This window comes from Populus euphratica, unplaced genomic scaffold, assembly GCF_000495115.2.
Source record: "Populus euphratica unplaced genomic scaffold, PopEup_1.0 scaffold124.1, whole genome shotgun sequence".
Classification (NCBI taxonomy): Eukaryota; Viridiplantae; Streptophyta; class Magnoliopsida; order Malpighiales; family Salicaceae; genus Populus; species Populus euphratica.
In genome coordinates this window covers 163,196-188,772 of record NW_011500013.1, presented here as the reverse complement: position 1 = coordinate 188,772, position 25,577 = coordinate 163,196, and the positions used below count along the sequence as shown (strand labels likewise).

The 25,577-nt window shown below is 33.8% G+C and overlaps 4 protein-coding genes across 8 annotated transcripts; 2 read left to right on the top strand and 2 right to left on the bottom strand.

The window, feature by feature from the left end:
- The first annotated feature begins 548 nt into the window (after positions 1 to 548).
- LOC105141547 (DEAD-box ATP-dependent RNA helicase 37-like) lies at positions 549 to 8,077 on the top strand. 2 transcript variants are annotated; one of them, XM_011048791.1, is made up of 7 exons: positions 549 to 689; positions 947 to 1,734; positions 1,835 to 1,918; positions 3,722 to 3,964; positions 6,468 to 6,635; positions 6,985 to 7,098; positions 7,481 to 8,077. In XM_011048791.1, the coding sequence occupies exons 2-7, from the start codon at positions 976 to 978 to the stop codon at positions 7,967 to 7,969; spliced, it is 1,857 nt and encodes a 618-aa protein (XP_011047093.1). In that variant the 5' UTR covers positions 549 to 689; positions 947 to 975; the 3' UTR covers positions 7,970 to 8,077. The 2 variants fall into 2 exon arrangements, with proteins under 2 accessions (XP_011047093.1, XP_011047092.1); XM_011048790.1 differs by having other exon boundaries at positions 549 to 729.
- A 452-nt stretch (positions 8,078 to 8,529) lies between these two features.
- Positions 8,530 to 10,543, bottom strand: LOC105141545 (Ubiquitin carboxyl-terminal hydrolase family protein). The gene is made up of 2 exons (XM_011048789.1): positions 10,171 to 10,543; positions 8,530 to 9,693 (listed from the first exon to the last, which is right to left on the bottom strand). Exons 1-2 carry the CDS (start codon positions 10,476 to 10,478, stop codon positions 8,706 to 8,708), a joined length of 1,296 nt encoding a protein of 431 aa, XP_011047091.1. The 5' UTR covers positions 10,479 to 10,543; the 3' UTR covers positions 8,530 to 8,705.
- Positions 10,544 to 15,951: 5,408 nt separating this feature from the next.
- Positions 15,952 to 21,920, top strand: LOC105141542 (RNI-like superfamily protein). Of its 3 annotated transcripts, none has more exons than XR_845409.1 (13): positions 15,952 to 16,182; positions 16,275 to 16,334; positions 16,972 to 17,055; positions 17,742 to 17,872; positions 17,972 to 18,047; positions 18,542 to 18,612; positions 18,972 to 19,058; positions 19,137 to 19,209; positions 19,292 to 19,359; positions 19,435 to 19,503; positions 20,295 to 20,400; positions 21,333 to 21,458; positions 21,640 to 21,920. XR_845409.1 is itself a non-coding variant. In XM_011048785.1 (13 exons), the coding sequence occupies exons 1-12, from the start codon at positions 16,006 to 16,008 to the stop codon at positions 21,396 to 21,398; spliced, it is 1,068 nt and encodes a 355-aa protein (XP_011047087.1). In that variant the 5' UTR covers positions 15,952 to 16,005; the 3' UTR covers positions 21,399 to 21,441; positions 21,640 to 21,920. The 3 variants fall into 3 exon arrangements, 2 of the variants coding, with proteins under 2 accessions (XP_011047087.1, XP_011047086.1); XM_011048785.1 differs by having other exon boundaries at positions 21,333 to 21,441; XM_011048784.1 differs by having other exon boundaries at positions 21,333 to 21,920.
- On the bottom strand, positions 21,856 to 22,994 carry LOC105141543 (protein YLS3). 2 transcript variants are annotated; one of them, XM_011048786.1, is made up of 3 exons: positions 22,542 to 22,990; positions 22,342 to 22,428; positions 21,856 to 22,236 (listed from the first exon to the last, which is right to left on the bottom strand). In XM_011048786.1, exons 1-3 carry the CDS (start codon positions 22,885 to 22,887, stop codon positions 22,139 to 22,141), a joined length of 531 nt encoding a protein of 176 aa, XP_011047088.1. In that variant the 5' UTR covers positions 22,888 to 22,990; the 3' UTR covers positions 21,856 to 22,138. The 2 variants fall into 2 exon arrangements, with proteins under 2 accessions (XP_011047088.1, XP_011047089.1); XM_011048787.1 differs by having other exon boundaries at positions 22,218 to 22,280; positions 22,313 to 22,428; positions 22,542 to 22,994.
- Between the last annotated feature and the right edge of the window lie 2,583 nt (positions 22,995 to 25,577).

Genomic DNA, 25,577 nt, shown 5'->3' with positions numbered 1-25,577 from the left:
AGACCCTTTAATACCAACCCAATAATTTATTTCTTTTAAAGGCACCAACATAAGTTTATTGTGCGAGAAAGAAAGTAAATGCCCACTTTTTACATGATTAATTATAAAATATAAAAACGATCTAATTATAAAGATAATTCTATCCCTAACTATTACTTTTATCAAGAACAATACGATAAATATACTATTACTTTTCATGGTGCATTATGTTTTGAGGTATAATGAATTTACCATCCTTCTTAATTTTTTTAATAATAGATTGAAATTAAAAATATAATAATGGGTTGAAATAATAATAAAAAGGTTTTTTATTTTATTTTTAAAAAACTAAGAAAATAGAGATGCAAATAATAAATTTTATATATTTTAAAAAGTATAACTTAAGTAGTTAAATTTAAAATTTATTTTTTAAAAATTATTAGTTTAAGTTTTATAAATTTTAGAATTATTCAAAACTTATATAATTATTAATTTTAAAATTTATAAAATTAATTACGGCTAAATACTAATAATAACTTTTTTTAAAAAAAATATCTTAATCAACCAAGCATGGAAAAGGACAGCAACCGTAACGATTTTTTCGCTTCGTGTCCGATCCCGATAAATCATTCAAGAAGAAAAAGAAAAGAAAGAGCAGACTAGGGTTTCTCCATTTAAATTTTAAAACTCCAATTAACGCAACAACTCGGGTCTCTCTCTCTCTCCCCCTCTTTCTCGGCTTCAATTTAGGTTTTGTTTTTACAATTTTGTTACTCTATTTTTTGCATTTTTCCGATTATTTCGCTTCGTTTTTAACAAACTCACCATCTCATGAGTGAATTTTGTGCTTCTTCTTTTTCTTTTATACAATTTTGCTTAATTGTTGGTGTTTTTCTAATTTAATTTAATTTGAGGTTTAGTTTTACATGCAATTGCGATTGATCGAGTTTCTGATGTTCAATTATAGGGAATTTCGGTTGTGATTTGCTACCAATTATGAGAACTTCATGGGCAGATTCTGTGGCTAACTCTGCATCTGAGAATGCAGCATCTGGTTCGTCTGGTCCGCGTCCTACTCGTGCCACTTACATTCCGCCACACCTTCGTAACCGGCCACCATCTTCTGATTTCCTAGCTCCACCACCTGCTGCTCCGTCATTAGGGAATGATCGTGTAGGTTATGGTGGGCCTGCGGCTGGTTCTCGATGGGGTGGTGGTGGTGGCGGCAGTGCTTTGAAACCGGATTATGGGCGTTTAGGTTATGGTTCTGGTGGTAGAGGAGGTGGTGGTGGTGGTGGTTGGAATAATAGAATAGGTGGGTGGGAGCGTGGGAGGGAGCGTGAGGTGAATCCATTTGATGATGATGGTGATGCAGCGCCGGCTTTTGGCGTGCAAGAGAATACAGGAATTAACTTTGATGCGTATGAGGATATTCCTGTGGAGACGAGTGGGCAAAATGTGCCACCACCTGTGAGTACCTTTGCAGAGATAGACCTTGGTGAGGCGGTGAATCAGAATATTCGGAGATGCAAGTATGTGAAGCCAACTCCAGTTCAGCGCAATGCAATCCCAATATTGCTTGCTGGGAGGGACCTGATGGCTTGTGCTCAGACAGGGTCAGGGAAGACAGCTGCCTTTTGCTTTCCAATAATTGCTGGAATTATGCGGGAACAGTATGTGCAGAGACCACATGGAGGGAGGACAGTGTACCCACTGGCTCTTATTCTTTCTCCTACAAGGGAGCTTTCATGTCAGGTGTTATTTAGTTTCAGGCTAGTCATGTGCATTCTGGATCATGTAATGGCTTTATACGACTTGTTTTTCTTATTTTTCTTTATTTGCAATCTGACTGCAGATACACGATGAAGCCAAAAAATTCGCCTACCAAACTGGTGTTAAGGTGGTGGTAGTTTATGGAGGCGCTCCAATCAACCAACAGGTTTAAATCACATGACAATAGCTCTCTCTCTCTCTCCTCTTTTTTTTTTTTTTTTTTTTTTTTTTTTTTCTATTAGTGCTGGATATCTTTTGTATGGTTCTCTTCTTCTTGAATCCATTATCCTTAAAAAAGTAATTGCTTGGAAATTATTCTATCATCGGTGCTTTTTCCTTATTTCATCCACACTCTCTATTATATGATAGAGGGAAATAGATAAGACCAGAGTCCACTTGTGCCCACTGTACCTCCTATGTGGCAACATGGGGGCGTTTCGGATTGGGTTTCCTAACCAACTTTAAAATGATAACAATAGCTCGTTTCTGGTTTGTTATTTTGAATGATATCTCCTTCATTGGAAACTGCTTAGATGTCTGGTAAACCATGGGAAATACAGTGGCACTAATAGTATCAAAGTCCTCCTTGGCAGCACCCTTCTTTTTCAGACCAATTACATGGATTCATTTCTGGATGTACTTCAACTGACACATCACCCAAATTTCTAGCCTGAACCATGTTCAAAATGATTAGATCAATTGCCCATTCTTCTAATGATGCTCACATGACTTGCATTGAGTTGGCGATTTCCTATCAATGTGTTAAATGATTTATTCTGGAAATGTGAATATGCATGTGGCCTTGCACTAATATTTGGAACCTTCTAATATGTCAGCCATTATGTGCTTGGCTGTTTTGTTCCAAATTTTACGGGTGATAATAAATTTTTATACACCTGAAATATTATAGGCTGCAGGTGCTCTTCCACCACACTCCAGGTTCTTTCTTCCCCCCATTACCCTACGGCATGCCTTCATACCTGTGTCAACCCCTTTACCCATTAGAGCATGCCTTCATGCCTGTGCCATGATGGTTGTGAGGAGATTACCATTGCTCCTTGTATATTTTTTCCACACTGTGCTTGGACTTTACCATTTGAGCGCATTTGCCTCATATTTCTAAGCTAGCTTACAGGTTTGTTACTAGCGTGCTACCTTACTGGGATGCATCTCAATGAATTTTTACTCTTATCTCACTTGTTTCAAAAATGCTTGTTCCATATGTCTTGATTAGTTCAGTATTCTGCATGCTCCATTTTGCTGTTGCATTGCAGATAGTCATTTATTGACTTGTACGTGGACTAGAACTAGATGTCACTCTGTAGATTGCTTGATGTGAGGGAGTTATTACATAGCTGTCCAAGATGCTCATTCAGCTCCTGGATGATTTTAATCTTTGTGGGGCCACTGTGTTTTGCTAGTGCCTAAGTGGTAGTGATTGTCCGAGGATTGTTAAAATGGATGATACATTTAAGGGGTCTGGGTTATAGGGGATTTGAACTGCTATTTTCATGGTCCCACCACCTACAACCACCCCACACTATGACTGCCTTAACTGCTGTAGCTGCCACCAGTAATACCACCATACCTCTATCTTGCCAATAAAACAGCCAACTACTCTTAACATTTCCACTTGTAGCTTTTTATCTCCATACCAAATGCGACCTTAGCATGAATGTTGTGGTGCAAGGGAGCTGATTGGCAGGGAGGATGATATTTAAGGGACCATCATAAATGTTTTTAAAATGTTACTGAGAAGCAACTTACTTCACTTGGGGAGTTGCAATAGCAATGGTTATACTTGCTTTTACACCACCAAAGTCAATTGCATTGCTGGATACACATGTATGTTTTTCTTCATATTGTTTTGCCTTTTGTGACCTTTCAGCTTTATTTTGCCTTTATGTTGTTTCAAAGGAGTGCTTGTCATCTAGTTTAATTATTCACTAGCTCTTTATTGCTTGGTCAGTTGCGAGAACTTGAGAGAGGGGTTGATGTTCTAGTGGCAACTCCTGGACGGTTAGTGGATTTGGTTGAGAGGGCTAGAGTGTCATTGCAGATGATCAGATATTTAGCACTTGATGAGGCAGACAGGATGCTGGATATGGGGTTTGAGCCTCAGATTAGAAAGATAGTGGAACAAATGGACATGCCCCCATGTGGCAGGAGACAGACAATGCTGTTCAGTGCCACCTTTCCTAAAGAAATACAGGTTTGTTTTAGTTGCTGGTGCTGGTTGAGTTGGTTTCCACTCTTTTTCTTGTGAAGCTCATTTATTAATATAGTGATATGTCTGAGTATTTTATCTTGGTTATGAAAATGTTGGATGTTATTTTTTTAGTGAGTGCATAAATAATATTACTTGGTTGCTAAATTATGGTATGAAGCAGCTTGACTGCTAAAGTTTATCGTTCTAGGGAGGATGTACCTTTGGTTCTGTATGGATAATTGCCTACCATGGCTGTTAAAAAAGAGTTTTGGCTTATAAAATCACTGATTTTACAGGTCAAAAGGCATAAAACATGTAAAATCGGGTTTAAAACTCGAAAACCGGTAAAATCGGTCAAACCCGATCAAACTCGCATAAAATCGAATCAACCCGTAAAAAATGTAAAAACCAGTCTGAGTTCACGATTTCTGCTGAAATGAAAAACAATGTGAGCTGCCTCTTCTGTTTTACCCTTTTCCCTGTCAACATCTCCATTCCCCTTTTCTGCTTTACCCTTTCCCCCCATCTAAATCTGCAAGAACCCCAAAATCACTAGTGGCCAAGCAGATCAAGAAATCAGAACTGAGAAATCAGTTCCACTCTCCACTCACCAGCAGCGCCTTTGATTTTACACGTTTCGACTCTCCACTCACCAGAACATTCTTGGCGAGAAGAAGGTAAGAATTTATAAGGATGCTGTTGTTGCATGAGAATTGTTTCCTTGCTGTTCTGTGTCATGTGTTTTATTCATTGGTGGTTCATTTTGTCATGTTATGTGTTCTTGCATGAGAAAGAAATCAGTAACTGAACTAATAAGAGTACCTATCAAACTACTTGGAATTTGCTTTACCTTTTGGCTTGTACCCAAAAATTACCAGAAGAAGATCAAGATCATCAAGCTATATTTCATTAAAAAAACAAAAAAACAAAAAGCAAGTTGGTTGAATCTTTGTTAATATTATGGTGATTATGGATTTACTGTGAGTAATGGTTTCTGGGTTTTTTCTTTTCTTTCTAGATATTAAACTAACCCTCAACGATTTTAGCATCTATGTATTTTGTCTGGATCTTGTTGTGTGCATGTATCTTGGAGATTTACTTCTAGGATTGGAAGCAGATCAAAGATGTACTAGGAAAGTTCTGGGAAATTAATTATATTCCGTTTCTATTTGGGAGCTGAACAATGTCATCTAGTAATGAAATTCTTTCTATAATTGCACTATGTTGTTGTCGGGATATGGGTTGGCCTTCTACCTTCCCAAATGCATCTGTCTCCATTTAGTTTCATCATCAAAGTGGGCATTGTAAATTTTTGAGACTTCACCTTTTGAATTTGACTGTGAAACCATCACAGCTATGCAATTCTCTACTTTTCCTATCATTAAGAGGATGCATTCCAATCAACATGCTCGTGGGGTGTGTATGTGCCTTGTAGCATAGGATTGGCTTCCCATCAGCAACTGTATTCTGATTCTATTCAATTATTTTAATGCTCCAGATATTGAAGGAACAAATATAAGCTGCTAAGAAAACACAAACTTATTTGAAAAGGAAAAACAACTTCATGCTTGTGCATCAGTTATATGCTGCAAAATTCCATGATAATCTCAATGTGATTTCTATGGCTAAAGAAGCTTTCTTTTATTAATTAATTGAACTTTTTTTTTGGCACTGCTACTTGCTTGTGTGTAAATCTAAAATGACGTTGGCATTGATGTATGTCGCCACTGCTGCTTATTTGTGTAAACATGCATGTTGTGGGAGCTAAGTACATTTATTTGGTTGTTGTGTGATCATTAAATGCTTTGTTTTGTACATTTATGGATAATGTATTTGCTTCTTTTTAGAAACCTAACATGTTTGAAACAAATTGCTTGACTCACTGTGAATAATACATGTTTGCTTGTGGAAGTCTGGTGGGGCTTTGTGATGCTTGCAAAGGAGAATGGCATCGCAACTCTGCTGTATAATTGGCCATGGAAATCATTTGGTTGGGTTGATTACAAAAGATATTTCAGGGTTTATGGCTAGAAAAAGAGTCTCTTTAATTTAGAGGATTCTTACTAGCAAAGAGAAACTGTAGTTGGGAATGCATTTTTCATATCCTTAATGCTTTGTTTCCGTATGTGTTTTATTAGTATTTATTACTTGATTGGATCTTGCAATTTAGTTAAAATGTTTTACTTGTGATTTTACAATTTTTAGTTAAAATATTTTACTTGTGATTTTACGATTTTTAGTTAAAATTTCTCACTTGTGATCTTATAATTTTATGATTCGAGTTTACGATTAAAGTTTATATTGGATGTTCCGTGTCGTGTCAAAAAAGCGTTTTTGACAACCTTGTTGCCTACTTAGATAAGCAAGCACCATTGCTATCTTGTAGTTGCTGCGCACTCTTTTAGGTGCTAACCATTCACATGTGAAGGTTGCTTGTTGATATCCATTGAAGACTGCCATTTCAGTTGCATCTGACTTTTTTTTTTGCAATTTGGCTGACATGCAGAGACTGGCATCTGATTTTCTTTCAAATTACGTATTTTTGGCTGTTGGAAGGGTCGGTTCGAGTACTGATTTAATTGTTCAAAGAGTTGAATATGTTCAAGAGATTGACAAGAGAAGTCATCTCATGGACCTTCTTCATGCTCAGAGAGAAACTGAAGTTAATGGCAAGGTACGATGAAACAACTTGCTGACCATGACAATTTTATATGTTCTAATCTTTTCTCTTGCAAAATTACTGGTGATTTGATTTATTCGTATCAATTAAGGAAAAAAAGTCTCTTCCAGCCTTATTAAAATTTTAAACTTAGCCCCTTGAATTTGATTAGTGACAGGTAGGAGAGTAGAAGGTTTAACTCGTATTATAAAAGCATAAAATTGAGGAAAAAGGTGAGACATGTCTTATCAAGAGAGAAAAAAGCCCGAATGAGAGAGGAGAGGAATAAAAGGATGCAAACAGCCACCATACAAAAAAATTCAAAAGTGTACTATAGTGACCATGGATTTTTGTTAAATTGCAGCATTCTCTGACATTAGTTTTTGTGGAGACAAAGAAGGGAGCTGACTCATTGGAACATTGGTTGTATGTCAATAATTTTCCTGCTACATCAATTCATGGAGATAGATCACAACAGGTAAGTTATTGGATTTGGGTTTAGTAGCGAGTACTGAGTACAGGAATGTGGCATGTATCTTTTATTTTTTTTCTTCAGAATTTTTATTTATGCAATACCCTACAGCTTTGATGAGCTTAATCTGTCTTGAGGTTAGTGTTTTTGTAAAGATTATTCTGGGGCATATGGTAATTTAGACTCCGTTCTTTGGTAAACTGTGAGAAAGTAACACTAAAATTTAGGAAAAGGAACAGATGGCCTTCTCCACTCGTGACACAAAAAATCTGTAGAGTAGAGAATTGCTCCAACTTGTTTGCCTGTTCTTCTGTTGTCTGTTGTTTTCTTGCACTATGCAATTACTATCTATATTCTTCAATATGATCATCTCTATGTTGGCATGCAGGAAAGAGAAATGGCACTTAGATCATTCAAGAGTGGGAAGACGCCAATTCTAGTAGCGACAGATGTGGCAGCACGGGGTCTTGATATACCCCATGTGGCTCATGTGGTGAATTTTGATCTTCCAAATGACATTGACGATTATGTTCACCGGATAGGGCGAACTGGGCGAGCTGGAAAAACAGGTCTGGCTACAGCATTTTTTAATGAGAATAATTTGTCATTAGCAAGACCTCTAGCTGATCTTATGCAAGAAGCGAATCAAGAAGTGCCTGCCTGGCTCACCCGTTATGCTTCACGGGTTTCATTTAGTGGTGGCAAGAATCGGCGCTCTGTGGGAGCCCGTTTTGGTGGCCGTGATATGAGAAGGGATGGCACTTTTAACAGGGGTACAGATTATTATGGTGGAGGAAACAGTAGTAGCGGTGGATATGGGGTTCCTGCTGGTTATGGTGGGGGTTACAATCCAGCTGTAGCCAGTGCTTGGGATTAGTATCGTACTAAATCACGGAATCCGATCTCTTGTTTTCGTATGCGTATATAAATCTCTTTTCTCCACGATTCAAAGGATTAAATTAATTTTTTTTATCCTCCAGTAGTCGTAGATTTGTCTTTGTATTTGTGTTTTATGCATCCGCTGTCGGGGGAGGTGAAACAATCAATTCGCGTATTTGTGTTTTATGCATCCGCAGTCGGGGGAGGTGAAACAATCAATTCGCGCCGGGTAGGTGATACATTAGATTTTTTAATGTTAAAAATTGAATTACAATTTTAATCATTATATGAAAACACCAAAAAAAATCATTTAAAAAAAAAAAAACCCGAAAAGCAAGTCATGTTCGAAGCCATATCATTATAAACCAAAGAAAGGCAGTCGACATGAATTTGAACTTCTAAAAGAGCTTGTAACCTCTGAATAATTTGATGAAAAACAAACTCAAATGACTCCACGATGTTAAACTAGTGTATAGACCCTTTGCCTGCCTGAAAACAAGAAAAGAAATTTATCCACCTCATCAAATTGGAGACAAAACGCGTGCATGCTGATGTGCATAAACACAGTCCCCTAATAACATAAACAGTCGAGAGCTACCTTTGGCAACTGGCAAGATAATTATCCAAATTCAATACTTCTGTTCGGAGATCATCAACTCAATATCTGAAGGTCCCGAGGACCATTTCTCTCACTTCTAAAATGTGGCAATAAGCAAATTTATTTGGATAAAAGACTATTCTTCATCAGAATCCTCTCCCATCTCAGAGGTTTCCTCGTAGCAGCCATCACCTATTTCATCCTCTTCCTCCTCAGATTCCTCTTGTCCAGTTTCATCCTCCACGTCATTTAGCAAAATTTCCTGAGGAATCATCTTTACACCTTTATCGCGATAAAGAAGCCCTGTCCTCATCACGTGATAAAACTTTTCTCTTAGACGAGCAAGAGGATGTGGATTTGCTAATTTTCCACGTCTGTAACCTTCTCTTAGAGCAACAGTTGTTGTCTTACACTTCAACGAGAGGTAGAAAATCCCTGGATACCTTGTAAAGAGTCGAGTAAACTTGTGAGGAAGAATTAATTCCTCTCTCAGGCTCCTCAAGTAGTTTCTCTTAGTCTTCTTATGAATTGTGAGGCTCAAAAGCTCATGCAGAACTCCAACAACCCGTTTCTCCATGAGTTCACTATCCGGGTCAATCCTTTTTGAATCATCATAAGGTGAAATATAAGGTAATTTGTGAAACTCCTCCATCCATGCTCTCACTTTCTTCTGCCCTCCATAGCCCTTTGGAAAACTCATTGGGAAAGTCAAAGCTGTGTACCCACTCTTAAACTGCCGATACTCCTTCCCCTTTTCACTAGTCTCATTGCTCCTCTGCAATGCCGAAACTGCAAATTCTTCATGCCATTGCACAAGCCGCAAACTCCTAGTCCCATTTGGTGCCTTAGCAAATTGAAAATGGTCAGGATACTTGGGTATCAATACTTTCTCGAAGTTAACAGGCAAGCCCAGATCCCATTTCAAGGGGTGTAGTGATTGAAGGGGCACTGTCTGACTCTTCATCATCATAAGCACTCTACAAAGTCTTTCCACTGTATCACTCTCGTAAGTTTGATGGATAGTTTGTTCTTGTGAATCTAGCAAGAGCGCAGTGTCTGTTAACCGAAAACAAGGCAAATTTGTGTATTGAGCATGTGGAAACTCATTAAAAAGTGTTGGGTACCTACACATAAACGGATTAAGGAGTAAGAAAATATCATTCCTTTAATCATCAATAAATCCCACCAATAAGATCATTCAAATAAGTCATTAATTGTATACGAGGTGAAGTTATACCTAAATGCATGAAAGAAAACTGATTTTACTCAAGCGTTGCTTTCTTAGAATTTTAGGACAGGATCTATTAACTACAATTTAGAACCAAAGAGAATACAATTAATTAGTAAACTACAAAACTCCAGTTTCCACATCAATTCATAAAGCACAAAATCCTCTAAAAATCGCCGCTCTCGAAATTTCATCGCAAAACAACCACACAACCAAGTTATCAATATGGGAAAATCACAAAATGGGCACACCTAAAACTGAAGAAAAGATTCAACCTTTCATCTAACACATTCATTTCTACAACCCTACATTCAATAAAACAAGGAAAAATCAATTAAGGGTAATACGAAAAACCGCATAAACATCAAAATACCTGCGCATGAAACGTAAAACAGGCACGGTAAGGCCAAGAAGTTTTTGCCACTCAGAGACAGACTTTGCAGTGAGAAATCCAGTAGGAGACCTTTTGATTGCATCTTTTAAAAGACAAGCTGCTTTAAGATCAGTTTCTGTATCAATTATATGGTCTAAAGATCGGTTTTTCACCCATTTAAGCCTTACTTTTACAATGGACCGACTTTGGAAAAAATCGTAAAGTTTGTTGCTTTGAGGTTCAAGCTGGGATTTTGATTGTAATAAGGTTTTTAATGTAATAAGAGAATTGTGGGTTTTGAACATCATTGTTCAGTGAAGTTCGTCTCCTAGGTTTTTGTTGTTAGATTCTTGTGCTTTCTCTTTTGTTTTGGTTGCAATGGCGACAGTCTAATTTCCTTACGACTTGTCGTTTTCTCCTTGGGTAATTTCTTTTTCTTCCCCGACAGGTCGTTCTTCTTCTTGTATTTTTTTGGCATCGCTTAATGTTGTTGCTTTTCCTTGTTCTTAATACAAATGAAAAGGTCGGTATAGTTAAATTCTTCATGTTATAAATTTATTATCTAAAAATTATTTGTTCAAATTTTATATATTTTAGAGGCATTAAAAGTTTATATAATTATTAATTTTAAGATTTATAGAATTAGTTAAATTACATATAAGTTAATCTTAATATTCATATTAATAAAAAATAAAAAATAAATTTGATTTTATTTCTCATACTCCTCTCAATATTTCAAGGAGAAGATGCCCAAAGAAGATGGGAATGGAAGAATATAGGAGAAAATGTTAATATGTGGTTATTGGCAAGTAATACTAAAAAATAAAAAATAAAATATAAGATAAAATCTCAAAAAAGATTATGAACCGTTGGATTATAATGTTAATATAAAATCCAGTTACTGGTCATGGCTTATAATTTTTTTTCTTCATTTTTAAATTTTAAATTTTTTATTTTTAAAGGTTTAGTCTAATTATAAGTAACAAGTACATTTTAGACGTTATTCCAGCTTGAATTTAAAATAATCTCTTTATTAACTCATTAATCCACCGTGGAGAACGAGTCCATGACGAATTGATATATCAATGTATTCAGCTGTTTTTTTTTTCAAAAAAAATAAAAATAAAAAAAGCACTCAGATGGATAAACTTTTTGATTTAAATTTAGATTTTTTTATGTAAAAAAATGTATCAAAAAATTTACATATTCAGACTTTATATATATATATATCTCGCATAGAAAGCACAAGTTAAATAATTAATAATATATATTTGTTGTAAGAACATATTTGTACAAAATAAAGTTAAATTTAAAAAACAAAAAGAGAGAAGGACACATGGTCCCAAAATCCCCCCCCTGAAATGTTTTTATCCCTCGCCCACATGGTCAATATTTAAGGTTTTATTATTTTTTTTAAATATTGTTAAAAAATTTATTTTTTATTTTAAATTAATATTTATTTTAGTGTTTTTAGATTATTTTGATGTAGTAATGTCAAAAAAAATTTAAAAAAAAAAATAAAAAAATTAATGTATTTTTAAATAATTTTTTAAAAAAAAACAACTACAACTACATTTTCAAACATCCTCTTTAACTTATTTTTATGATTAAATATCAATCTTTGTGGATAACACAGGTAAAGAAATTCATTCATTATAAACGTAATTTTTTACATTTTATTTTTTTTATCAAATACATCACACAGTTTATAACTTAATTGAAAAAAACAACACAATTCATAGATATAATTTTGTTAAGCTTTTTTTTGAAAGTTATTTTAAATTTTAAAAATAAGCAAATATTAATCTTGATTTTCAAGTTGAAAATCAAGATTAATATAGTAATTACTGTGTTCAAAGTAGTTTATATATATTTTAATTCATTTTTTGAAATTTTAAAATTAACAGTTGATAGTATTTATTTAAATTAAAAAAAAAGGGTAATAATCTTTAAGAAGTGAATGATATTCTATGATAGTAAGCATAACTGATAGGGACTTATTATAAAATATAAAATAGATATATATTGTTAGGGATTAAGTTTGTATGGAATCAATAATATGAATTTTTAACTCTTTATTTATTTCAATTATTTTGAAATTATGACTACGAAATTTTTCTTTTTTTAATTTCAACGAGTCATTAGATCTTGAATGCGAAGTCCTTCAACAATTTTTCTATGGTTTTTTTTTTTATGTAATGGTCATATTTGTAAATTCTTATTTCAATTTAAATATATTTTATTGTTATTGTTATTATTATTAAGTTGTTCTTGTTAGTAGATTATTTGTTATTACATAGTCTATTTTTTATATTTAATATTTTTTAAATTTGATATTTTTTAATTATATAAAATAAATTTTTAATATTGATAAATATTTAATAAATATGAATAACAATTAAAAATAATTAATAAAAAATGAATAAAAGAGAATTTCTCTATTACTGCTCCAATATTTATTTATTTTTTCTACTCAACAAGAGAATACGCCACTAAGTGGCTTGCGTGAGAAAATTTTAGAACTGCAAACCTTCTTACGAAGAACAATAGCTTTTAAATTTGAATGAAAATTATTTTTATGGCAACTTGAGATTGAGATTGAGACTAATATTTATTTATTTTTAAATTATTTTTTAAAATAAATAAATAACATTTATTTATATTTCAAATTAAAAAAAATTAATAAAATTGCATCTATCATATTTTTCTAAGAGAATCACATGTATCACACGCGACTCACTAAATTTTCCTGGCAATCAATCTCGTATTTGTTAGCATTTTGGGCTAATTAATTGAGTTGAGTTGGATCTTAGCGAAATCTCTCTCTCTCTCTCTCTCTCTCCTTCTATCCTTCCTTCGTTTTCTCCTCCTACCTCCATGAGTTGTCAACAGAGCTTCGGCTGTGTCAAATAATTCATCACCTGTACTTTGTTTTCTCTCTTTTTTTTTTGTATATATTCTTATATTGTGATTTATGTGCAAGCAGCATCACAACAGTCCGCAAGAAGAGAATGAGTAGTAGTTGAGCGACCATTGATGGTGTTTAGCCTTCGAAATTTGAAGCACAAGCTACGTGGATTCTGGAACTCAAATCATCGCATCATATTTTCCACAGAAGCTACGTATCATTTCAAATAAAATAACACACATAAATTCAAATCAATAATATTTAAACAGTCCAAATATATAAACATAAATGAGCAATTTATCCCAGAATTCACAATATTTTAGCATTTTATTAAAAAAATAATTTGAATTTATAAATCAACCTTATGAGATGCTTGGCGTGTCCTGGTATTACTGGAATCATGCTAAAAGGGTTGCTCGATTAAGGGTGGCGTGTGTACTATGCAACAATGTTGTTGTCAATGCATGGAATCACGCTTTGTCACTACTAGAGAGGAGTTACCAAGCTGAATTCAAAACTCCTCTATCCCTCTTTGATTTCTTATTGACAGTGCAATAAACATTTGTAGGGAGAGCTCTTCTCTATTAAATTTTCAGTCTTCTTTTTTGTTTTTCAATCCTAGTTTGTCTTTTCGTACTATTGCCAAGTGTAATTTCTGTTGCTTCTAGAAAAAAATCTTACTAGTTCTAAAACTAATACATCCCCTTTTTAATTCCTCACCAACTGAGCCACAAACAGATCTTTTTTAGAGGAGGATATGTTATGTTGAAATTTAATATTTGCTCTTATTTTTCAGCTCAAGTCTGTCTCATTTCCCCACTTTTATGTTTTAATGCTGTTATTAGTGAGAGAAAATTTTATAAGGTTTGAAATTATAATATCCCCTCCTCGATTCTTCACTAGCAATGCCACAAAAAGATTTTTATAGAGGAAGCTTTGCTACATTAAAGTTTGATATTTGGTCATGTTTTTCAACCCAAATTTGTCTTTTCTCCATACTACTGTGTTTTAATGATGCTATTGGTGAGAAAAGATTTTACAAGGTCTAAAACTATTACATCTCGTATTGGATTTCCCACTAGTAGTGCCATGAAAAATCTCTTTAAAAGAGGATTTATTACATTGAAGTTTAATGTTTGTTTATGTTTTTCGGCTCATGTTTGTCTTTTCTCCCTACTTTTGCATTTTTAATGCTACTACTGACGAGCAAAAGTTTTACAAGATCTACTACTAGTAAGGTTGTAAACAAATATTCATAGAGAAAGCTCTACTACATTAAAGTTTGATAGTTTGATGTCTGCTTCTATTTTTTTCTTTAGAATTGATTGCTACTACTGTTACTTGTAAAGGGTTGTTTTGTGATGATTTGATAATTGTCTTAGGGTGACTTTGAAATGGAATTTTTTGGTATGACAAATGATTGTTTGGAAGGTGTTTTAAAAGTTGAAGCTTTGTACGATTTGTGGTTTGTTTCATGATGTTTTACTTGTAGTTTTCATAACTATTGCCGTCTTGGTCGGGAAGAAATATTCATGGCAATGTTCCTCCTCCTCTGGGCCTCTTGTTTTAAGGTTTTGTAGGGTTTTTATGAGAGAAAACGATGACATTATAGGGTTTATAAGTTAATGTAATCTTAACCTCTTGATGTAAAAGAATAAATCCTTGTCATTCTTTAAAAGTAAGGATAAAAGCTTGATTTGCTTTGCAAGCTAATGAAGGATATGATGTTGTTTTTACAGGTTAAACAATGCTGAGTAGCTTTTTTAAAAGAGAATCTATAAATGGTTTTGATGTAATCAAAGTTGGAATTTTAGCTTATAATTAAATACAAGAATCACGATGTAAGTTCGTATAAAATTTGTGTTGTGTGGTGAAGAGATGATGGAGAAATTAGGGCTGAAAGGCAGGTATTCGAACATCCTTTTCTTTTGTTTTAATGAGAAGAAGATAATAAATAGTAAAATTATAATATTTTTCAATTTGGTACTTAAACCTTTGGAACTTTGCATGGAACCCTAATCAACCTTAATCTTTTAAATTCCTTGCCATTTCATCATTATCCTTATTTAATTGGATCTTTAAACTTTTACACTTTTTATAAAGTGAGCATTGATCTCAAAATTCTTTAATTTGACCATTAGTGAACCTTCAATCTTCAAATTTCTTTCAACTAAATCCTTAATTATACCAATTTTGTTTTTTCAGATTTCAATTATGTTCATAATCTTTTAATTTTTATGAATTAATCTGAATTAATTCTCTAAACTTAATTTTTTTCAATTAAGTCTTTAATTAAATCGGTTAAACCCATTAAAAATTTAATTAAGTCCTTAAACTTAATTAATTCTTTTAATTTTCATTAAATTGATTTTCTAACTTAATTTTGCTTTTGATTAAACCCTTGATTAAATCAATTAGACTTATCAAAAGTTTAATTAAGTCCTAAACTTAATTATTTTACAATTTTACCCCTATCTTTAGTATCTTTCTTTAATTTGATCCTAAATTCTCATTGTTTTCTTCAATTAAACATTTAATTATTACAAATGGACTCTCAACCTTAGTCCCTAGGTTCAATTTAATCATTCAACTTTCAATTAACTCTTTTTTGTTAATGTTTTATTTTTTTGAGATAATTTTAGAGAATTTAAAATTCAGTTATGACATACTACATATAATAATTAAAAATGACCAAAAAAGTTTTTCGATCAAGCTAAATCATTTGATTACTTCAGGATTAAAATAACAAAAATTTAGAGCATTCAAATAATTCTAATTAAATGACAAGGACTCAAATTAAGAAAAAATTGAGAACTCTGAAAAAAAAATGAAGGGGTTATTTTTAAATATGTAATGAGAAAAAAGATGGAGGTGCAAAATCTTACATACTATTAGAGAAAGCCAGAGAAACAGCGAAACCACAAGAAATGGATGCAAAAGAAATCGAACCAAAGCAAACAACGACGACAACATGGAACAGAGAAACAATCCCAAAAGTAATGAAAATTGTTAGCACAAAACTCCCTCAAAGAGACCTCATTTCTCTTTTACTTGTCAGCCCCTGGCTTTACAGGACACTCACTTCCTACCCACCTCTCTGGATGGTATGTTCTTTTCTTTTCTCTCTCTCTTTGTGGATCAATTTTTAATCTTTATGGCTTGATATTGGTTTTTATGATCTGGGATCTTGTTAAAGGCTCTTGATTTTCGTGAGATGAATAAAGCTGGGGATAGACTCATTGCGGCTACTTCACTGGTAATAATAAGCTCTGGTTTCTACATCCATGTAAAACCATGTGTTCGGTTTCATCCAAACAAAATATTTGTTCTGTTCTGCTTTGTATTTTTTGATATAAGGTAGTTTATATGTGTGTGTGTTGTATGGGAAAAGTGATGGCTTTGTGTTGTTTGAAGTGGGGCGGAACTGTGAGAAAGTAGAGCATGTAATTGTTAAGCTTAGTGGAAAAAGTTTCTAAAGCTATGATGCCGTTGCTGGAGAGAGAGAGAGAGATTTGGATTATATAGTGAGTTAATTGCTTAGATTCATACATTAATTTTGTGCTACTTCCTTCATTGTATTCTTTCCTTGAAATACGGGATACCAAAAGGTAGTGAATTGAGTTGTTTTATCGAAAAGATAATCATTTTTAGGATATTCAGTAACTAATTATACTATAAATTTAAAGCTCAAAATACAATTTCCATTAAGCTAAATTATTATCTCTCCTAAGTATAAAAATCAACTTCAACATAAAATACATACTACAATGGACTTGGGCATCATGCAAGAACAAAACTAGTTGTGTATATATTTGGGAGCATTTTAAAGATTGCATTTTTGTGCTATGGTGATAGACTGATATTGAGGTGTTGGACATTTTATGTTTATGTAGCCAAGATATCAGCATGTGAAGGAGATAAACCTTGAATTTGCGCAAGATATCGAAGACAAACATCTAGAAGTCCTGCAAAGCAAGGCATGTATTATTTGATTATGTCAACAAATGATATTGTGGCATACTTTCTATCTTAACTGCTAGAAGTCTACAAATGTGGGATGTTTTAGCACATATATGCACTAGTGCTTGAGGATCAATTTCATATAATATGTCTTCTATAATTGACAGATAAGGTTGAGAGATAAACTTAAAACGTCAAGCATGATGAAGGGACAGGACTGACTCTAGGCGATAGGCTTATCAAAAGCTTTTGATTAGCTAATTTAGCTGAGTAGTTCATAGATTTGAACATGGAGAGTCATGATTGTTATTAGTAGATTCAGAGATGTAAATCTGAGAAGAAAATGTTTTAAGCAGTGATATCCCTGTTACAAAATTTTGGACCATTTATGCAAGCAATACAATTCTCCACAATATTAACATGCTGATAAAAGGTTGCCTGCAAACTCTCAGATATTGTCGTTTTTAATGTAAGCAGGTTGAAAAGGAAAGCAAATTCACTTCAGGTCTGAGAATTTAATAATTATAATTAAAAGGAGATTTTGAGGACCCAGGTTACTGCTAAATCACAGATCTAGTGGAAGTAATTTGTCTTTGATAATTGAATCTGAAAATTGCTAGAAATGAAGTTTTTATAATTTTAAATTGTTTTTAAATGATTTGGCCTTCTTTGAACATTATACTGAGAATTCTTAGTACTTCAGTGTACTGTTTCTCTTCAAAAACTGGAGTCTTTAAACCTGAATGGCTGCCAGAAGATATCTGACAAAGGAATAGAAGCAATAACCAGTACTTGTTCTAAACTGAAGGTCTTCTCTATTTATTGGAATGTCAGGTATGTAAAGATCATTTTCAGATCATTTGCTCTTCAAATAGATCCTTAAATGCAAATTTTTTCAGTACTGAGTAGTCTTGCTTGTAAATTGAGCTTCAGGGTAACAGACATTGGTATAAAGCACGTGGTGGAAAATTGCAAGCAAATTATTGATTTGAACTTGAGTGGGTGTAAGGTACTTGATTCGCATATTGAATGTTGCCTTTTTTCTTATATGATGCACATCATACTTAGTTGTGATTAAAAAGAAGAGAAATGTAATTTTGTTATACTTCAATGGTTTTGTAGAAATGTGCTGCACCTTCTGTTTACTTTCTTTCTTCTTCTTTTTTACCGGAAAAATCAACTTTTTTATGCTGTCTTAACTTCACTGGAGGGGGTTCTTCACAAACTTTAGTTTCATGATTACCCAAATGTGCAGAACTTTTGAAGACTTGTTCTATTCCTGTGCAGTTGTTTATGATTGTTTCTTGTGCTTAAGTCTGACTGTTTAAATTCAACACAATTTACTCAAAGTATAGATTTTGGGACCGGTTTGGGTTAACACACAGAATAAGTCAAACATGTTTACAATTAGTATAGCTTGTACTTAATTTTCAATTGTTCATGTTGAATATGCATCATCTCAATGTAATCCATGACTAGAGTAGTTTGATGTTTTATTTGCAGAATATAACTGACAAAGCCTTGCAATTAATTGCTGAAAATCATCAAGACTTGGAGTCATTGAACCTGACTAGGTATGTAACTGATTGATGGTGGTTGTTATTATCATCGATTTTTGGGGATGAAAACTGAATAGATTAATATAAGGGAATGGGCAAAAAAATTACAATTAATCGTCGTCAAATGAAATAGGAAGTGCCATAAATTTAGTTCACTGTGTTATGAGGGATGAATTAAAATTGCAAAAAAGAAGTGCTTAAGTTTAAATAAGATCGAGAATAATTTTGTAGTAATCCATGTTATGCAACTTAAAGCATTTTCCTATAGAAGGATATACTTATAAGGTTATGAATTTGATTGTTACTGGTACAAAACTATACTTTCCTGCTATGGTGTCCTTGCTATAAACTTAGAATCATCTCGGGATTTCTAGGTGTGTCAAGCTAACAGATGGTGGCTTGCAACAAATATTATCCAAGTGCTCCTCTCTACAGAGTTTAAATCTTTACGCTCTTTCCAGGTACCTCTAGATAGTTGTTAATTGTAATTTTAGGAGTTGCAGTTCCAAATAATACAAGCTGTCCTGCTTTACTTTCAGTTTCACAGGCAAAGCCTATAAGAACATATCAAGCCTACCCCATCTAAAATTTTTAGATCTATGTGGTGCACAGGTAAAACTCTTTTTTTGCTGGACAAGCTTTTTACATTCTAAAATTTATCTTAGGTTTTGTAATACCTCGATTTGAATTTCAGAATCTATCTGATGAAGGACTCTCTTGTGTAGCTAAATGCAAGAATATTGTCTCTCTCAATTTGACATGGTGAGTAAAATATAAGATAATTCCTGGAAAAATAAGAGAAATTTAGCTCAAAAGCTTCTGTTATTTTTCTATCAGGTGTGTTCGTGTCACTGATGTGGGGGTTGAAGCTATTGCTGAAGGTTGCACCTCTCTTGAATTTCTCAGGTAAATTCCTAGCTTAAGCTAGAGAGAGCTGATAATACATGTTTCTGGCAGTTAACTCCAACTTAAGGAATGCACTCTCTGATTGCTGGTCTCCAACTTGAGGAATGCACTCTCTGATTGCTGGTCCTATCTTTTGTTCTCGGCACTAATGTCAAAATGCATCCCTTCCCTTTCCCAATATAGAATGACTGACAAAGCATTTAAACACTTGATTTTGCAGCCATCTTTAACTGACTGCTTTTCTGGTGCATTTTTAAGATCATATTATTGATTTAAGTCAAGCCTAGTTGGAAGAGTTTGTTGAACATATTGTTCTTTAGTTCTGGTACTATTTGACAGCTTTGTCAAGCTTGAACTTTGCTCACGGGGAACTGTGCCAGACAAATGTGCCTTGGCCTTGGTCATTCCGCTGCTCCCAGTTTGCTAGTTTTTCAGAAATGTAGGATAATATTCTGGATGTTAGTATAATTTTCACATAACACAAACTACAGGCTAGGATATCCTAAACACAATAGACAACTGGAAATTTCTTCATATGCACCATATTTTCTCAGAATGGTCATGTTCCATGTGTAGTTAATTTAATATGTTCCAGGACAGATGTTGCCATCTGCCTAATAGAATGACAATCAAATTAATGCCTATAAATTTGGGTAAAATTGACGAGCATGATGTTGTCCATTCTGTATTGTTACTCTGATAAAAGTCAATCAGCATGCAGTGACCTTGCAGTTATTGCAATTTCTCATGCTATGGTCTTGTTTCTGATGTCATGCTAAAAAATGATGCAGCTTGTTTGGAATAGTTGGCGTGACAGATAAGTGCCTGGAGGTCCTTTCCAGGTTCTGCTCAAACACAGTTACAACCCTTGATGTAAATGGATGCATTGGCATAAAGGTATTAGTTGTTTGTTACTGCAAACATCCTCAGAGTTTGTCTTGAAGCTTGTGTATTTATAAATTAATAGTCAGAATAATTACCAATGAGATTGTACCTCACCGATGCTATTGCATAAGTAGGAGGGGGGGGCTTGTCAAAAACTATAACAAAATTGGAACAGGCTCATCAAATAAAAAAAAAAAAGAAGGAAGTCAGCAGCAATGCTGTGATACAGCTTTCAGATTAAAACTGGAAAATATGTGGCAGACTCCTCCACCTCCTGTCTTATTCCAAATCTATAAACAAGATAAACAACATGAATATTGGTAATGTCTTTGAGATGGCCAATTCTTGTTTTCTTGCAACTCACAACAAATGCAATGAGAAAAGACGATCTATCTGGCTTGGATCCCATAATATTCCATTACATCCATTATATTCTTGCAATTTGTGCCCTATATTTCTATCCAACATTGATGTAGCTCTCATTATCTAGCGATTTATTGCAGAACACAAAATCCTTCCATTTTTGAATAGCTATTATATATTACCCAAAGCTTAATTTGAATTTTTACATACATGCATTATCTATTAGTGCCAGATGATCTGGTACCTATTGTCATTGACAAATGGGCCACTTTAGTCATTGCTATTACATGACTGTTAAAAAATCATGCAATATGAAGAACACAGAGATACGCTCTATCATGTGGTGGGACTAGGTAGGTCATGTTGGGGGAATATGAGAAAAGCATCAATAAGGTTTAATTGAAATTTTGATGTGAATGCTCAAAGCTGGAGGTGCATGACTGCACATTCAGGTTATGCATCACAACAATGCGCTGAGATGGATTTTCATGTGTGAAGGAATAAACCTGTTATTTATTTATTATTATTCCCTTGATGTTTCTTTCATTTTTATTTTCACAAGCACGCTAACTTTCTTGCAGAGACGAAGCCGTGATGAATTGCTTCAATTGTTTCCCCGTTTGAGGTGTTTTAAAGTGCACAGCTGATGTAGTGTTAAGTGGATAGCTTGCTATTATCCCTTCTCATCAAGTTGAGTGTCCCACATTGTAAGCCATTTTGTTTACTTTAACAAAGTTTGCTGATGACAAAGATTAGGATTAGCATATCCATACTGATAAACAGCACATATATATCTCTATGACATCGAACCATGCACTTGTCAGTTCGCTACTACTTTCATGTATTAATAATCTTGCTTGGATCTGACCAATTTCTATAATTTTCCAGGGCATGACTATACGGTGGGTCACAGCAAGGTCATTCCAGAAAATAGGTGAAAAGGCCAGGATACGTTATGAAAAATTACAGATGCTTACAGGACACATTGAATACTGAAGTCTTCGATTCTTAAATGTATTGCTAAGAAACAGTTTAGAGCCTGAACCTAGACCTCTTACAAATCCGAGTTGGTTTAAAATAGCTGTGCTAGATGAAATTTTTTTAATCAGATATATCTTACTGTAATATCACCTTACTGTTTTTTATCATTTGATATTTCATTTTGGTCAGAGGATGTTGCATGTTCGCTTGCATTGGAGTTTGAGTTAGTATCTATTTGATCAGTGGTATTAGTTGCTGCAAAATTTTGGGTGTGATCAAGGACAAACAATAGGGCTTGCAGATTGGTCGATAGTGGAAAGAGGGATGGAATTACAATACGTGGAGTAATTTCTTAACATGAGCATTACACATTTAATCGACATGGATTATATGCAGTGTTATCTTCTTAACCCGCGATGGTGAGAGCTGATGTGATAACAGCAACCATGCTCACTTCAAGCCATTTCTTTTCCTTCATTGTATTGCTTGAACTGGTTCGATCGCCTGTGATGGGGAAGTTAGTACAAAAGCGAGGTGTGCTAAAAAGAAATGCCATCCACTTTAACACACTTTTACTCGATATGATGAAGGTTGGCAATAGGTCATTACCAGCAACAGCTGCGTTACTCTTATTGCTTGCTGCAAAATCCTCGAAAACTTGAGCATCTGTTGAATTGGGAGCCAGATGTAGCATTTCTGTCAAGAAGGAAAACAACGATACAAAGGAATGATAAACCAAGCAGATCTCGGTCTCAAAATAGCTTGAAACATCTATGTAAGCGTTAAAAAATCATTTGTTTTAGAGGTACCAGGGCATGCAGAAACATTAGCAGGAGCGTTACAAATTGAAGGGAGGCTCAATGCAAGGGTAGCATTGATCTTGAAGCCAAGGTCGGGTTCATTGCGATCCTTAACTATGATGCATAGACACTTCTCTGTCTTGCTAATTTCTTGTCGTAATCCGCTGCAACATGTTGGAGGGGGAACTTTTGTGTCGCCGCCAACAAAAGGTAGGCATGCTGAGAGGCTAGCCAACTGCTCATTACACTCTCGTTTATCCGCAGCCAAATCTGAGAAGACAAAATTAAACATCATCAAGACTACAATGCTTGAGACCATGACATGAACGACCTCTGAACACATTGTTCTTGCCATGAAAAGGAAGAACTGTGTCTGATTTTAAGCTTAGCTGAACTCAATGTGATAAAAGTAGTGTTTTCACTGCGAGGTTTTTCGTGTGTAGAATTGTTGACCTTTATGGACTTGTACATTTATAAAAAATACTCTTTCCTACCATTGGATGAAAGTTTATTTATATATCGAGGATGGTAAGCGTATAACATCAGAGGCAACCAAGCATTGAGATATATTATTTGTTTAAGTGAAACTCTTTTCGCACGCCCTCTTATTATAAATAAATTCAGTGAGCCAGTAAATATGAAATGTCTGGCTACCTTAGTATATAAAATAAATATATATATATGTGACCTAATAAATGCATATAATATACATGCCAATCATGGCTTAATAAATGTATTTTTGTCACTTGACTATCGCATGCCATCATTTGATAGTAATATACTAGTTAGGTGTGTTTGTTTTTTGCATTTAAGGAGTGTTTTTTAAAAAAATTATTTTTATTTTTTAAAATTTTTATTTTTATGATTTTGAATAGTTTTGATATGCTATATCAAAAATAAGTTTTGAAATATAATAATAATAAATTATTTTAATATATTAAAAAAATACTTTTAAAATCCATAACTACTATAATTTTCAGTTTTGTAAAGCAAACAATAATATCACACAAACAATAAAGAAAAATGTAAAGTAAGTTAAAAGAGTCTAAAGATGACATAAACAATAATATCATCTTGGAAAGCATAAGCTACCAATAGAAAACAAAAGAAAAGGGAAAAAAGAGGCTATCCAAGACAAAATATTAAAAAGTTTCAGTGTTACAAATCCTTACAAAAAAATTCAGATCATATTTAAGAGTCACACTGCCAAGATTATCAATACATTATGATATTTTACAAAGATTCAGTCTGATAATATCCTCAATTAAATTATTATTATAATTTTATTTATTGATTTATTTATTTGCATGAAAAATAGAAGCTTAAAAAATCTAAAGATAAAAATATTCCACAAAGAGTTAATTCTTTGTTAAGATTTTATAATAAGTATGGTGCATACATGTCAGACTCAAAAAAATTAAACTTGATAGTCATTTAAGTTCAAGAAAATTTAAGTCAAATAAATATACTAAATCCAAAAAACTTGAACTTGGCAATCAACTAAGCTTAAAAAACACGGGTTTGACAAATATGACAGGCTCAAAAAACTTAAACATTACCAAGTATTAAGGCTATATGCCTAATCCTAAATGATTCTTTACAATATAAGTATAAAGAATATAATAAATTGTCATATCTTTTCATATAGAATAATTATTCATATTAAGGTAATAATTTCCCTATACTTATAGGTGTATATAAGATCTCTTAAGAGACCTACCATAGTATCAGAGCTCTGGTTTTGAGAATATAAAAATCCGTGCAATCCAGGAATCCACACAACTAAATACCTCATGGCTGGTGATGAAGACCAAAAGCTTATTGAACACAATAAGAGCTTAAACTCTTTCAAGATCTCAAAACCATGGGAGAACTCCAATCATCCACTTTTTCTCCATCACTCAGATCAACCAGGCATTGTCCTCGTTTCACAATCGCTGATGGAAGACAATTACACAACATGGGTACAGTCAATGAGCACGACACTTACTATAAAAAACAAGAAGGGATTTGTAGATGGAACTCTCAAGAGACCGACTGATGAGCAACAACATTGAGACTGCAGTGATATTCTTGTAAAAACCTGGCTATTAGGAGCAATGTCGAAAGATATCTCAGGCAGTGTCATCCATTGCAAGGACGCAAGAGGTATATGGCTAGAACTAAAAGAGAGATTTTCTCAAACTAACACTATTTCATTGTTCTATATAGAAAATGCCATTCATGATTGTGAACAAAGTACAAACTCAGTCACGTCCTTTTTCACGAAACTCAAAAGCTTATGGGATGAGAAGGATGCCCTTTGTGCATTCCCTCTTTATAATTGCAGCTACATCAGTTAAGGTTTTCATGGAGACATAAAAGACCATGAAGTTCCTGATAGGGCTTAATGAAAGCTATACACAAACTCGAAGTAATATAATAGGCATGGATCCCCTTCCAAACTTGAATAAAGCCTATGCAATGGTTTTACATCATGAAAAGTAGGTAGAGGTTTTTACTGAAAAGTCAACGATACCACCAGAAGCATCTGTTTTTGCAGTAAAGAAGGTGACCTATTATTTTAACTCTACAAAAGGAGAAGCTAAATTTTATGAAAAATGCAACATGAATAATCACACCACAAAGAACTGCAGAGCTCATCTCAAATGCACATATTGCAATGAAAAAGGACATACCTATGATTATTGTTGAAGAAAAAAGAACGATACTGAAAGTGGACAAACAAGATCGAAAGCAAATCATATAGCCCCTTAAAATAATAGTAATGAAGCTTTGCCTGATTTTCCTTTCTTACGAGAGGAGTGCCATCAACTTCTCAGTCAGCTTTTAACAAAATCAAAGTCTGCCTCAACCAATCTAGTTGGTAACATTCCAAATTATGAGGAACTCTCAGGTAAAGCATTTCGGTTTGCACACAGTAGTAAAGAATCCATATGGATACTAGACAGTTGTGGAAGTGATTGCATTGTTTGTAACCCATATTTGCCTACCTCTTTTAAATCAATCCATAATTGTTGGGTTAAGCTTCCTGATGGAACCTCC

What these genes read in the sequence shown, in the direction of transcription:
- LOC105141547 (XM_011048791.1), top strand. Translation starts at nt 976, where the DNA reads ATGAGAACTTCATGGGCAGATTCTGTGGCTAACTCTGCATCTGAGAAT. An exon ending in CAAGGGAGCTTTCATGTCAG is followed by an intron (nt 1,735 to 1,834) that starts GTGTTATTTAGT and finishes ATCTGACTGCAG; the next exon opens with ATACACGATGAAGCCAAAAA. An exon ending in ATGGAGATAGATCACAACAG is followed by an intron (nt 7,099 to 7,480) that starts GTAAGTTATTGG and finishes GTTGGCATGCAG; the next exon opens with GAAAGAGAAATGGCACTTAG.
- LOC105141545 (XM_011048789.1), bottom strand. Translation starts at nt 10,478, where the DNA reads ATGATGTTCAAAACCCACAATTCTCTTATTACATTAAAAACCTTATTA. An exon ending in GTTTTACGTTTCATGCGCAG is followed by an intron (nt 9,694 to 10,170) that starts GTATTTTGATGT and finishes GTTTATGTGTAG; the next exon opens with GTACCCAACACTTTTTAATG.
- LOC105141542 (XM_011048785.1), top strand. Translation starts at nt 16,006, where the DNA reads ATGGATGCAAAAGAAATCGAACCAAAGCAAACAACGACGACAACATGG. An exon ending in TCTATTTATTGGAATGTCAG is followed by an intron (nt 17,873 to 17,971) that starts GTATGTAAAGAT and finishes ATTGAGCTTCAG; the next exon opens with GGTAACAGACATTGGTATAA. An exon ending in GAGTCATTGAACCTGACTAG is followed by an intron (nt 18,613 to 18,971) that starts GTATGTAACTGA and finishes CGGGATTTCTAG; the next exon opens with GTGTGTCAAGCTAACAGATG.
- LOC105141543 (XM_011048786.1), bottom strand. Translation starts at nt 22,887, where the DNA reads ATGGCAAGAACAATGTGTTCAGAGGTCGTTCATGTCATGGTCTCAAGC. An exon ending in TAATGTTTCTGCATGCCCTG is followed by an intron (nt 22,429 to 22,541) that starts GTACCTCTAAAA and finishes CCTTCTTGACAG; the next exon opens with AAATGCTACATCTGGCTCCC. An exon ending in GAGTAACGCAGCTGTTGCTG is followed by an intron (nt 22,237 to 22,341) that starts GTAATGACCTAT and finishes TCCCCATCACAG; the next exon opens with GCGATCGAACCAGTTCAAGC.